Here is a 12,028-nt window from a genome sequence, read left to right as displayed (position 1 = left end):
TACAAGCAAAACATTTTCAACGAGGCACAATGTAAACACAGAGGAGTCAAAGTTTGATAGACCGGGTTATGTAATAACGACCTTCAACTTTAAGCAAGCCAAACTGATATATTGATGCACATGTGCAAAGAGAAAGATGACGCAGTGTTGTAGACTTAGTCAGAAAAATAGAAAAGTAATCCCAAGTGAGTTTACTAATGATCAGCACTGGCTGGTCTGTGTGTGGAGGAGGCTGCAAGCTAGTAAGGTGAAAAAAAATAAAAACTGAATAAAAGCCAAACAGGAGGAGCTGTAAATGAGCTCTCCCAGTCTGTCAAGTCAACATGTGCACAGCTGGGGACTGGACTGCCAATGCTTAGATTAATGATCACTCTGTTATTGATCCCAATGACTCTGCTCATGCTCATGTGTTGCTGTAGCTCTATGTTTTCTTTCAGTTTGGGCGTGGCATATTCAGGCATGGAGGTCCTGCAGAAATTCATGGTTCCCAGGTGTATACCAAAGGCTTTGGTTATCCCCTGACCAACATTATTGTTTTATAGTGAAATAGTGCAACAATTAGCAAATGTTGGCATGCAAACAAGCTAAACCAAGATGGTGACCATAGCAAGCATTCTATCTGATAAACATCTGTGCATTGGCATCGTCATTGTAAGAATGTTAGCATCCTGAGTTTAGCCTGTAGCTTAATGCAGCTGTGTTGTTCTATTGTTGGTAGTGAAATTCTGATTACAGGTGATTTAAGAGGACCGTAACAGGTTGATAGTGAGACACACTGAGCACAGAGAATAGGCATAATTTGTCATGTGTAAATTGAGGGAAAAAGTGTCTTTAATACTTACAGATATGCTTCAAGAACAATTAACGAAATTGTAAAAAAAGAAGGCAGAAATGATGATAAAACAAAAATATATGGACACAATACAAACATATCTAACTCAATATATAAATTCTCATTATTAACAGTAATTATACAGTAGATATCAATTGATGATACATTTTAATCAACAACTACAGTGTAAAACAGAGTAAAGCATAGTACAAACAAGGCTGAGTTAAGCTTATTTAGTCCACTGTTCAAACTACAATGATCTTCTCCAGGCAAACACGGGTGAGTCAGAGGATTGTATGTATGTTCATGACCTTTATGGTTTGATGTGATGTAACAAGAAGTGGGTGCAACGTCACATGGGGGAGATACTCCGTCATGTCAAATGCTGTGGTACATTGCTAACAAAATAAAAGTTATCAGGCCGATATGTAAGCTGTTAAATGAAACAGGTTTCCTTTTTAGCTCCACCCCACATGTATACCACCTGACAAACATGACATTGTGCCTGGGTCTCCACCTCCGACAGCTTTGCATTTGTATGAAGACACTGTTCAAAGACACAGACACACTGTCAACTTTTATTGGTTTGGCTGGTCTGTTTTCATAGCCAACTACTTTAAGCCTTGTCAGCAAACTGCTTCTTTCATTGGGTCTGTCACACTTCTCCCTTTGTTCTGCAGTCATACACTAGGTACCATCTGTCTTTTAATTTGGTAAGGGACTTTTCTTGCAACATAAATAGTTACCTATTTAGGAAGGTAAATCTATGACTGTCCTAATTATATCAGCTGTTATATATCAGTATATTTTTGAATTGTCCCTTCAGGAATCCTAATATGAATTCCCCTTGTGTATTTAAGTCGGTTTAAGTGAAAGCTCTACATTAACCTTCTTTTACTACCCTCTAACTTCAACCTTGGCCTCCCTCACTCACTGTCACTGAAAAATATGAAAGAAACCACTGTCAGTAACTAAAAAAGCATGAATAATACATGTTACTACATGATGCATCTTAGGCCACAAGAACTTGTCTTGTGGCCTAAGTGTGTCTTGTGCTAACTATGCTAAAACTATACACTGTACATATATTGTACAAATACTGTATACAGGTTTGCCAAACTGTCACTGCATATAAATCACCTTGAATGTAAAGCCATAGGAAGAGACATTACTATCATTATCTGACCTAATGCTATTCAAGTGTAAGTGGTGGACACAATGTTCTCCAAATATTTGACATGTTTTGTTCTGACTTCCTCTGACATCATACTGAAATGTTTCATAAGTGAACATCATCATAAAAAGTGAAGTGTGTTGCTGCTCAGGTGCATTGTTCACACGGGAGGGTTGTTTGGAAGGAGAGCTAAAAATGACCTAAAAAATGAAATGTTTTGTTCAGATGTGCATTGCATATTATTTAATGTCATTTGATGGTAGTTGATATTAAAACTAAACTCTAGTCAGGATCTTTGACCTTTGAAGTGAACAAACAGTGGTGATGTTTTCAGCACAATATCGGTGTAAAAAAGAAGTGTACTGCTAAAAGACCAAAGAGTGTTGTCACTGTACCATAACCACATTCAGTCCAGTATGGATGCAGCCCAGTACTTGCAGCAATAGAAAATCTGTCGTTCACCTGTATGATACAACGGTCTTCCTCCAAAACCTTAAATGGTACTCTCCTTGTCTGTGTCGTCTTTGTTTGTGGCAATGTTGATGTTGGCGTGTCCATTGCCCTGGCTGTTACCCTCCAGTCCATTTTCTTTGGCCTGATTCCTCAGTGCTAACTTCTTCTGCCTCTGGACAACTTTGACGTAGACGCCTCCCCACAGAATGTTAGCTACGAAGTACAATCCGGTAATCAGCCCCATGAATGTCATTCTGTAAGATAAGTACATTGGAACAGAGTTGAGGTCAGGAAAGTGTAGAAATCTCTTAGAAACTTTGGATGTCCAGTGAGTATATTTATGCTTGAAAGAATCTGTGTATCACGATAAAGCTCAATAATTATACGTTATATATACAAGGGGAGAATGCAATGTCAAAAAAAACAGTGAATTATTTTTATAATCCGGATATCCTCTTAAATAATGAAAACACTGCCTCTTCAGGAATATCACTGTTGTTACAATGTTACTGCTTTCAACTAAGAAAATAAAAGTCTGGTTTCGCCTTACCTAAATGCATGAGCATCATAGATTCTACACGCTCCACGGCCACCACACTGCTTGGTACCCCACTTCAAACAGGTTCTGTCAATCAGAGCTCCAAAATATATTGGAGGAGGTATCCCACCTGAAAAAACACAAAGAAACCACTGTCAGTAACTAAAAAAACATGAATAATACATGTTACTAAATGATGCATCTGAGGCCACAGGAACTTAAGCTGACTTGTGCTAACTACTAACATATGCTTAAAGAGCCACTATACGTTGTCCTAGTCTGTGACACAATTCATTTAAACACCTGTATGTATTTTCGGTACTCACCCAGAGTTCTTACGATCAATATTTGCATACCCAAAGCCAGTGACTTCAGGTCTTGCTGTATGGACCTGGAATATTAGCCCACACATTATCATATCAGACCTTCATATCAGCATTTTGGTTGAAAGAATACACAAGATGCAATACAAACAGTAGTGTTATAGAAGCTGTTCACACAAAGTCCCCATTCTGATGCTTGCACTGCATTGCTTGCATCATTATACCCTGTTGTAAAAGCTTTGGTGTCTCTGACCTGAGCAGTACGATGTATCCTGGTGTGCCCCCGCAGGCAGAAATGAAAGACCCCAACACGGACAGAGCCATGTAGATTTTGAATATGTGATCACAGTCATTCTTCCTTGGGCACTGGCCCAGCACTGCAGACATGTTTGTGGCTGGGGTCATCATCTCACCAATGCAGGTGCAGTTATGAAACATCTAAAGAACCAGAAGACAAAGATCATTTTTCCACATTTGCTGCATTGAGAAGAGTTTGTTTTCCATTATTAAAGCACCTGATATATGGAGATTTTTTTAAAATCTCCTTTTTATTATTATTCTTTCCATTATTAAAGCAGAAATAATGCATTTACAGTTTACAGGGGCATTCATGCTCGCAAAGGGAGAAACCCTCTTGATTTTAATGGAACCAGTATAATATGTTTTATCTTCTATCCAGTGCTTTGATACTGTGAGCTGTTATGGACATGTTAGCCTCTAGGAGTGGCTCTTTGTGTGTGTGTGTGTGTGTGTGTGTGTGTGTGTGTGTGTGTGTGTGTGTGTGTGTGTGTGTGTGTGTGTGTGTGTGTGTGTGTGTGTGTGTGTGTGTGTGTCTGTTTGCCTCACCTTTAATCTACCAGTCTTATCTATGATTATGAACAAATGTCAGCTGCTGTCTTACCATTTCTTTGCCAGTACCGGTGGAGGTCTGACAGCCAGCCAGGCAGGGTGAGGCATACGTCATTCCACTGTGGCCACATACTGGGTCCCAGTGCTTCAGTGAGCAAGAGCAGCCCATGTTGCACTGAGACAGCAAAGTCTGTGGGTTGTAGGACACTTCAGGAACCCTGGTGCACATGACATGAACAGACATGCATTAGTTGGGGACATCAGCAAAAATTAGGTGTGTTTCCCTTGTTTCCCATGAAGTGGTTTTAACCAAACATGAACGGGATATGGACTAATTAATGGGAAACTTTCCCCCTATTAACTTCTATTTTCATGTAAGAGCAGGGTTTGCACTTGTCACTCACCCCTGATATGAGACAGTAAGACCTGCCACCTCTGTATTGTCACAGTGGATGAAGGCCTGAACGAAAAGCAAACAAAAGGACCCAACAGAGGCAGCTACTGCCACCCTGGCCGCTCCAATGGCACCCAGCTTGAAACGTTTCAGCACAAAACCTCCAGTGATGATGCCCAAGGCTACTGCTGGCAGGTTCAGAATACCTGGATGGATGAATAAATTGATATATAATGGATGAATGAATACACTAAATACTATAAAATGAAAATGTTGTACTGATCACACCTTTATGCCATAATGTGAAAAAATGAATGTGCCATAAGCACAACCCTTTCAGATGAACACAAGTATCCATGCATCAGCACCACCTGCCATGTTCCAGATGTGTTACCGCTGACCCGCTTTTTTAAATGACTTTCTTTTTTAGTATTATTATTAGTTGAGCTCCTCTACAATCTACCCATGTATCACATGGATTGCAAGTACTCCTGATTGGGAATCACTTGACTTGAGTAAATTATTGTATGCAGGCTCACTTGAAACATCTATCGCTACCTCAATGTTGGTTCAGGTACAAGTCAAAGAGTCTAGGTCTAAGACAGGCATGTCCAAACTATTCCACAAAGGGCCATGTGGCTGCAGGTTTTTCCTCCAACCAATCAAGAGTATGCAGTCTGACCAATCAGCTGTCTGAAGACTGAGATCAGCTGATGAAATGAGTCAAGCCTGGTATGCTGCTGCTTGGTTGGAAAGAAAACCTTCAGCCACTTGGCCTGAGACCTATGGACATACCATTAGATATAATACCCTTGTTGCATTAAAAAAATTCTGTTCAGCAGCCAGCTGTTGTTGTTCTAATCTTACCTTTCATCATGTAGGAGACTGTTGACTTGAAAATATCTATATTCCAACAATAACACAGCCAGCTGTGCTGGTAAACAGTCATAAAAAGCTAATCATAGCTCAGGCCCACACAAAAGGAGAGCCCATACTGGGCTACTGAGTGCTTACATTTCATGTCAACTTTATCTCTCACAATCACACTTCCCTTCAATAATATCATTGTTTCAGTTGCCTTGGGCTGCACGGTGAACTCAACACAGAGTGAAAGGTGGTCAGTTATTGATCTATACCTATGAGGAAAATGGCCTTGGAGGCTGACTGGCCATAGATCTGCTCCAGGAACTTTGGCTTGAAGGTGATCATGCCAATAAAGCCATTGACAACCACCAGGTAGGTGAGGATCATCATTGAGTAGATGCTGTTCTTGAAGAGTCTTTTCAGAGATGGAATGAAATCTGGTGATGAACAAAGCAACAAAAAGAGATTAGAGCAAAACAACCAGACTGAGATAAACAATGACTTCCTTATTATTGCTGAAGTGAATGTGAAAGTATTAATCAAATTTACTATACTTAAGTCTTAGCCTACAAAACAGCAGAAGTTTTGCAAATGAAACATCTCTTCTTGAAATGGAAATAGTGAAAAACTTTCTGTTTCATATATTTTATATATACTTCCTATACTATACTTCCATATATACCTTTGGCATATTATGCATATTGTCTGCCTGTTCATTTTACATCTTGTTGTTTCAAAATAATATCACTTTCAATTCAATTCAATTCAATTCAATTCAATTCAATTCAATTCAATTCAATAATAATAATAATTATAATTATATATGATAATTTACAAAAGTGGACATTTTTGGGGACCCTGTTTGTGTTCAGTCTAATATAATATTATGCAATGTGGCATGACTGGCCCTTAGCTTAAGTAACAGATCCACGTGTGTCTCTGTCCTGATGTGTTATTTCAACTCTTGCCCAGATTGCATGGCAGTTAGTTAGTGCAGGTCAAGGGTTACTGGTCTGGGCACTGGTGTGTCTGGGCTGTACCAGGTTAATGATTAAACACATCAATCCTCAAAACTATTTGCACAGTGGCAAATTTATTGGTGTTTAAAGTCTTCTATATAGTTTAAGGCATGCATTGTTCTGCTACCCAGAGAAAAAGCCTGTTTAAATAGACTTGAAGAGAAGTTCCTTGAGCTTTATGGCAGTCTGATACTGTTGTAAATTGAGTGTAACTGTGGAATTTTTCTGTGATGACCTGTCCTTGAATGGAGAGTTTGTTATGCCAACAATACATTTGGCAGGAAAAGAAATCACAGAGCTTGATGCAAAAGCTTGGACGGTACCTTTAGCCAGTTCCTGGAATGTAACTGGCTTCTCCTTCTCATGATCCTGGTTATCCTCTGGCAGGAAGTTCTCCTGCTCTGCCACAGTGGCAAGCTCTGTGCCTTTACTCTGGCTTTCTTCTTGCCCTTGCTTGGGCAAAGACTTGGGCAGGAACCAGAATGGAATACTGGACAACAGGATCAAGGTGCCAGTCACTATGAAACCCAGCCACCAGGCCCCCACCCAGCGTGAGTCCTTATGGTTGATGGTGATGCTGTCTGGAAGAGGAAGATGAGCAAAGACAGAGGATTATAAAGGGGACCGTATTTGTAGGACTTCCATGGGTAACCTCAAACCTAGGAACTGTCAACAGCTCTAAATCCTTGCAGTAATCATTAAACTAGTCTTACTATGACAACAGGATGAAATGTTGGGATATCCTTAATCCATAACGACAACCTTGCCATGAAGACCATGTAGGTCAGATGAAGGGGGAACTGTTTGTCTGAAGCGCACTTTGATGAACAGAGGAGTTATGTGTAATAGGTCTGCACACAGCCAATTAGTCAAAGTGTGTCTTACCAATCAACAGTAATACTGTATTATTTGGTAAACACTAATTATACAAGATAATAAAATTCCTAACAATCACCCAAAATCAGTCTGCGTGTTGTGCCTCATCAACACATCTTATACCCTTTCACCCACTCGTGGAGAAGTCTCATACCTAAATCCACAAAGCCAACGTCCACGTAGATCTTGGCAAGAAAGGACCCGAGCATGAACCCAAACATTGGTCCTAAGATTCCCACTGTATGGATGCAGGCTGACAAATGGAGAAACAGAGAAAGAAAGGTTATGCACTCTGGCACTGTGATTTTAAACCAATAGTGGCAATGAGGTTAAAAAAAAGTCTAAACTAACACAGGAGTAAAGTGTATAAAATATCATAAAAACTAGTGCACACAGTTGGAAGTAAAAAGTCACTAACCCAAATAGAAAGCAGTGTTCTCTTCTCTGGAGAAGTCATCCAGGTAGGACACACCCAGAGGCATGACGGGAGTCTCTCCGATGCCACGCAACATGTTTCCCAGGAATACATAGATCCACATAGACGAGCCAGCTGCCTTTTCACAAGCTGAGGGAGGAAAAACTGGTCTCAAAATGTGAAGTCAAACTGGACATAATTTTGAAAGCTCTATGTAGAGCACCTTTCATCTTCTGCTCCTAGGAAAGCATTGATTTGGTGTCATATCTAAATCAGACAAGTGACTGGAACCTCAAACCTGAGAGATCTTACATCCAATGCACTAAATGTGTTTGACATGTACCTGTTATGGCATCTAAATCAGGCGTCTCATCAGCATTGGTCAGGTTGCCGTGACAGGGCAGTGTGCTCTCACTGTTGTTGATAGCTGAAGTGTGAGACATACTGGTCTCATATTTATACCTGGAAAATATTAAATAACAGAAATTAAAGAGCATATAAATAGACGACAAACGTGTTAATCTTACGTGAAAGCATCAGTGTTTCTAAATGATGTGGTGTGCATACACAATTTACTCACACATGTTACATATGAAGATTGTTGATAATATATTTTATATTAATTTCATGGCATTATGTATCTCATGTCTTATCTCTCGCATTTTGCAAGTAGAAGCTTCAGTCCAAATCATTGTACAACCTCAATTCCAAAAAGTTGGGACACTGTGTAAAACACCAATAAAACATAATTTGCCCATCCTTTTTGACATAGACTCAATTGAAAACAGAACAATATATCTAATGTTTTACCTCACCACCTTCATTGATTTTCATATGAAAGGGGCATCCTGGAGAGCAAAGATGGAGTGAGGTTCACCACTTTGTGAACACATGATTGTATAAAAAATATTACCACATGGGCTCAGGAGCACTTTGTAAAACCGCCAGTAAACACAGTTTGTTTGCAAATGATTGCTTACTGTCTCTGTTTACAGATGAGTCCCAGCGTTTTTGGAATCAGGCCTGTACCTCGAACAGCTGCAGTTCTGTGACTCGTCTCACCATGGTTCAGTTAAATGCTCAGAATTCTCTGCACCTACAGCAGCTCTGCATCCAAGAACCATAGAACTCAATCCTTATTAATGATGTGTATCAGAATATTGAAAAGATGAAGCACTGTGTACTAACGCTCCCTGGAAGAAGTGAGGCAGGGCTATGAGGTAACATCCAGCAGCCATGACCACACAGCCGATACCGATCAGCCTGGGACGATGGAGCTTGGCACCAAAGTAGCTCACAAAGGCTATAACCAACAGGTTGCCTGGAAAGGAGGAGAATTAAAAAAAAAAAATTAATTAATGAATTGTTGCCTTTAAGGAATAGTTCGACAATAGTTTTGTAAAATATGGAATATAAAGTACATGAAAATGGTATCAATCGTCTCATCTCACTCTCGGTACCAAAGCCATAAAGCATATTACCCAAAATGTCAAACTTTTCTTTCAAAAGAGAGGAATAGTGACTTCAGTTCATTGCATAAACACAATTTTCATCTTTCGGTATTCTCAGTGTTTTTTATTATTTTGATGGAACTGAAAAACTTAAACTTTACCATCCAAAAAAACAAAAACAAAACGCACATACCCATTTCAAAGCTTCCATCAATAACCCCGATGAGGGAGCTGGGGATGCCAAAGCGCCTCTCAATCTGGGTGATGGAGCTCTTCATATAGGCTCCACCAAAGGCTTTGGCAAAGTATGCAAATGCCATAGACGCTAGGAAGAGCTGGGAGAACACACGCACACACACATGCACACACACACGCACGCGCGCGCACACACACACATACACCATGAAAACAAGCCGTTAGTTGAAACTGTTTTGTGTAAACCATCAACAGATAGGGGACATGAGGTTTAGTGAAAGGGGCTTCAGCTCAGACTGATTCTCAGAATATCTTTAAATGGTGATAAGAGCCTGCTGTAAAATGATTGCCTTTGTAATAATCTCGCCTCAAAAACTTCTGAATGAGAGGATTAATCTACCTCTGCAGCTCCAGTAATGCAATGAGAGGTTTCTGAATGAGGCTTATTCCAATACAAAGGATAAAGGGATTTGTAATAGAAAGTAATTGCACCTTGCACAGAAAGAGTGAACGACTGTCTCACAGTCTCATGATAGATTAGGCTTCCACACAACACTTAACACACATTTAAAGACATTCAGCATCACACCTGCTTTCAACAATGATTGGATATCCATTCATTAACATTAGATTGGTTTAAATGTAATCAAATGTAAAAATATTTAAATGTTATCTTCATTTCCACATCATGTTTATGATGGATTTTACAACCACTGGCTGCAGTTGCTGCTCCATATTTTATCACATGTCTCAACCGAGTCTGCAGGTGAAAAGTTTTTGGTTCTGGTGATTAAATGGTACAATATTTAGTGAAACCTTCAACTTAGACCTGTAAATCAAGTCCTTGTTGGAGTTTGTTTGCCTTACCCTGCAAGGCTGCAGCCACATCCTTGTCACAAAGATAGTTAACGATTAAATGGGAATCACACTGGGTTGTAGGTCATAAAGTATTCTGGAAATGCGTTCAGGCAATAACTACTCCTTGCCTAACAGTTACAGCTCCACAGGTAAACAAAAAGTTCCTCCAGGGTTCAACACATTTTTAGTTTAAGCAGAGAGGTTTCACACGTTTAGCTGACGGGGGCTTTTGCGAGAAATCCACATCAACCAATACCAATTGCTACTTGGCTGATGATGTCCCATTTTCTTGAAATGATTGGTGTGTTATCTGAGAGCATGTCATAAACTGTGTCATCATACTGATAAAGTGAACCAGAAAGCAATGCTTCCATGGTGTGAATACAGGTCACTGCAACCATATCACTGTTTTTCTATCAGCCTTATCTCTATGCACTTGTGTGTCATTAACATAGATTTTAACACTCCTTTACACTCATTAACAGCTCTGCTCCCATTCCATGAGCTAGAAAAAATATTTTGGTGTCAAAGTCTCAAGGTTTTATATGGTCAAAAGAAAAAGCAGGCTTTTTTTTTTTGTTAATGCTTTGCCTTTTTACTGGCCCATTAGTTGTAGTATTTAGAAATGCCAAGCAAGAGAAATACTTGGAAATATGGTTAAAGAAAAGCAGTTTTACAGTGAGATTTCATAACTTGGCACAATCCCAGGTTTGTATCCATTTGTGTTCACAACAAAGATTAAGACCATACGTGAAGCAATGAGTCATGTTTCCTAATGCTTTGTAATACTAAAGGTAACATTACACTGACCTTGAGCTTGGAGCAACAAGCCTCACGTGGTTTTTTGGGCTCTACACTCATGATACTGCTGTGTGATCAACAGATGCAAGGAAACAGAAAACACACCAGCAAAGGACCTGCAGAAATACAGCAACAAATACAAGATTAAGATCAGAGTTCAGGCCAAATCATATGAGTTTCATCTGATTTATCAAATTGATTTTCTTCAAAATTAAAAAAATAAACTACTTTCATCTGAACAGTTTCCTCTATTTTTCATTATTTAAAGTAACTGGTTCACAAAAAAAGAGTTCACCGGTAATCAGCAGCTGTGGCAGTGTCATTTTATATTGACTGAATATATGTAAGTATGAAAATTGAGAGCCCAAACTCTCATAAATTGCTGGTAAATAAATTTTGAAGAAGATTTTTTGAATTGGACAATTGTTGCCAAATTCACTTTGCTTTTTCATCACAATGCAACCAATATACCACCAAAACACAAGTAAGAAGTACAATTTTTCCTCTGTGCATCTTAAAGAAGAACCTGATGCAGAATTAGAGGTAGTGGAAAACCCAAAAAAGTATTTACCTGAGAGGCAGAAGTGGTCCCACGAGGAACGGGAAGGATGTGGCAAAGTCACTGATGGCTCGCAGCACCTGGCAGGACTTTGTGCTTAAAGCGAGAGTCTTATCACAAACAAATTATAGCATCACCTGTAATCAGTAACCCAGCCACTCATGTGCACTTGTTGATCATGTCAATAAAAAGCCCTCCGACCCCTCCAACCCTCATGCACTCTCACACACACACACACACACACACATGCACACAAACCCAAACGTGACCGCTGTGGTTGGGTAAGGATGCCTGTCCGACCAGCACCGGAAGGTTCAGAGGTTCACTGAATGCAAACACACACAGACATTCACTGTCTGCGCACACTCGCACATCCTCCTCTGTGAACATCATAAGCCTCCCAAGTATCCATCCTTTTGAACGCACA

The 12,028-nt window shown here is 39.7% G+C and overlaps 1 protein-coding gene across 1 annotated transcript; it reads right to left on the bottom strand.

The window, feature by feature from the left end:
* Nucleotides 1-802: 802 nt before the first annotated feature.
* Nucleotides 803-11,781, bottom strand: LOC139350545 (solute carrier organic anion transporter family member 1C1-like). Its single transcript, XM_070992014.1, has 15 exons — nt 11,614-11,781; nt 11,052-11,158; nt 9,382-9,523; nt 8,926-9,058; nt 8,081-8,199; nt 7,741-7,887; nt 7,477-7,575; nt 6,770-7,027; nt 5,700-5,864; nt 4,574-4,769; nt 4,222-4,387; nt 3,574-3,758; nt 3,324-3,388; nt 3,010-3,127; nt 803-2,713 (listed from the first exon to the last, which is right to left on the bottom strand). The coding sequence occupies exons 2-15, from the start codon at nt 11,100-11,102 to the stop codon at nt 2,500-2,502; spliced, it is 2,058 nt and encodes a 685-aa protein (XP_070848115.1). The 5' UTR covers nt 11,103-11,158; nt 11,614-11,781; the 3' UTR covers nt 803-2,499.
* Nucleotides 11,782-12,028: the final 247 nt, after the last annotated feature.

This window comes from Chaetodon trifascialis, chromosome 22, assembly GCF_039877785.1.
Source record: "Chaetodon trifascialis isolate fChaTrf1 chromosome 22, fChaTrf1.hap1, whole genome shotgun sequence".
In the NCBI taxonomy this organism is placed as follows: domain Eukaryota; kingdom Metazoa; phylum Chordata; class Actinopteri; order Chaetodontiformes; family Chaetodontidae; genus Chaetodon; species Chaetodon trifascialis.
The sequence above is the reverse complement of the archived record's forward strand: the minus strand, read 5'-3'. Positions and strand labels throughout refer to the sequence as shown.

Bases quoted from the DNA above. Each gene is read 5' to 3' on its own strand.
- LOC139350545 (XM_070992014.1), bottom strand. From the start codon at position 11,102: ATGAGTGTAGAGCCCAAAAAACCACGTGAGGCTTGTTGCTCCAAGCTC. The intron at 8,200-8,925 runs GTTAGTACACAG...AATATTTTCCAG, and splicing joins CCTCACTTCTTCCAGGGAGC to GTATAAATATGAGACCAGTA. The intron at 4,388-4,573 runs GTGAGTGACAAG...CATGTGCACCAG, and splicing joins CTTACTGTCTCATATCAGGG to GGTTCCTGAAGTGTCCTACA.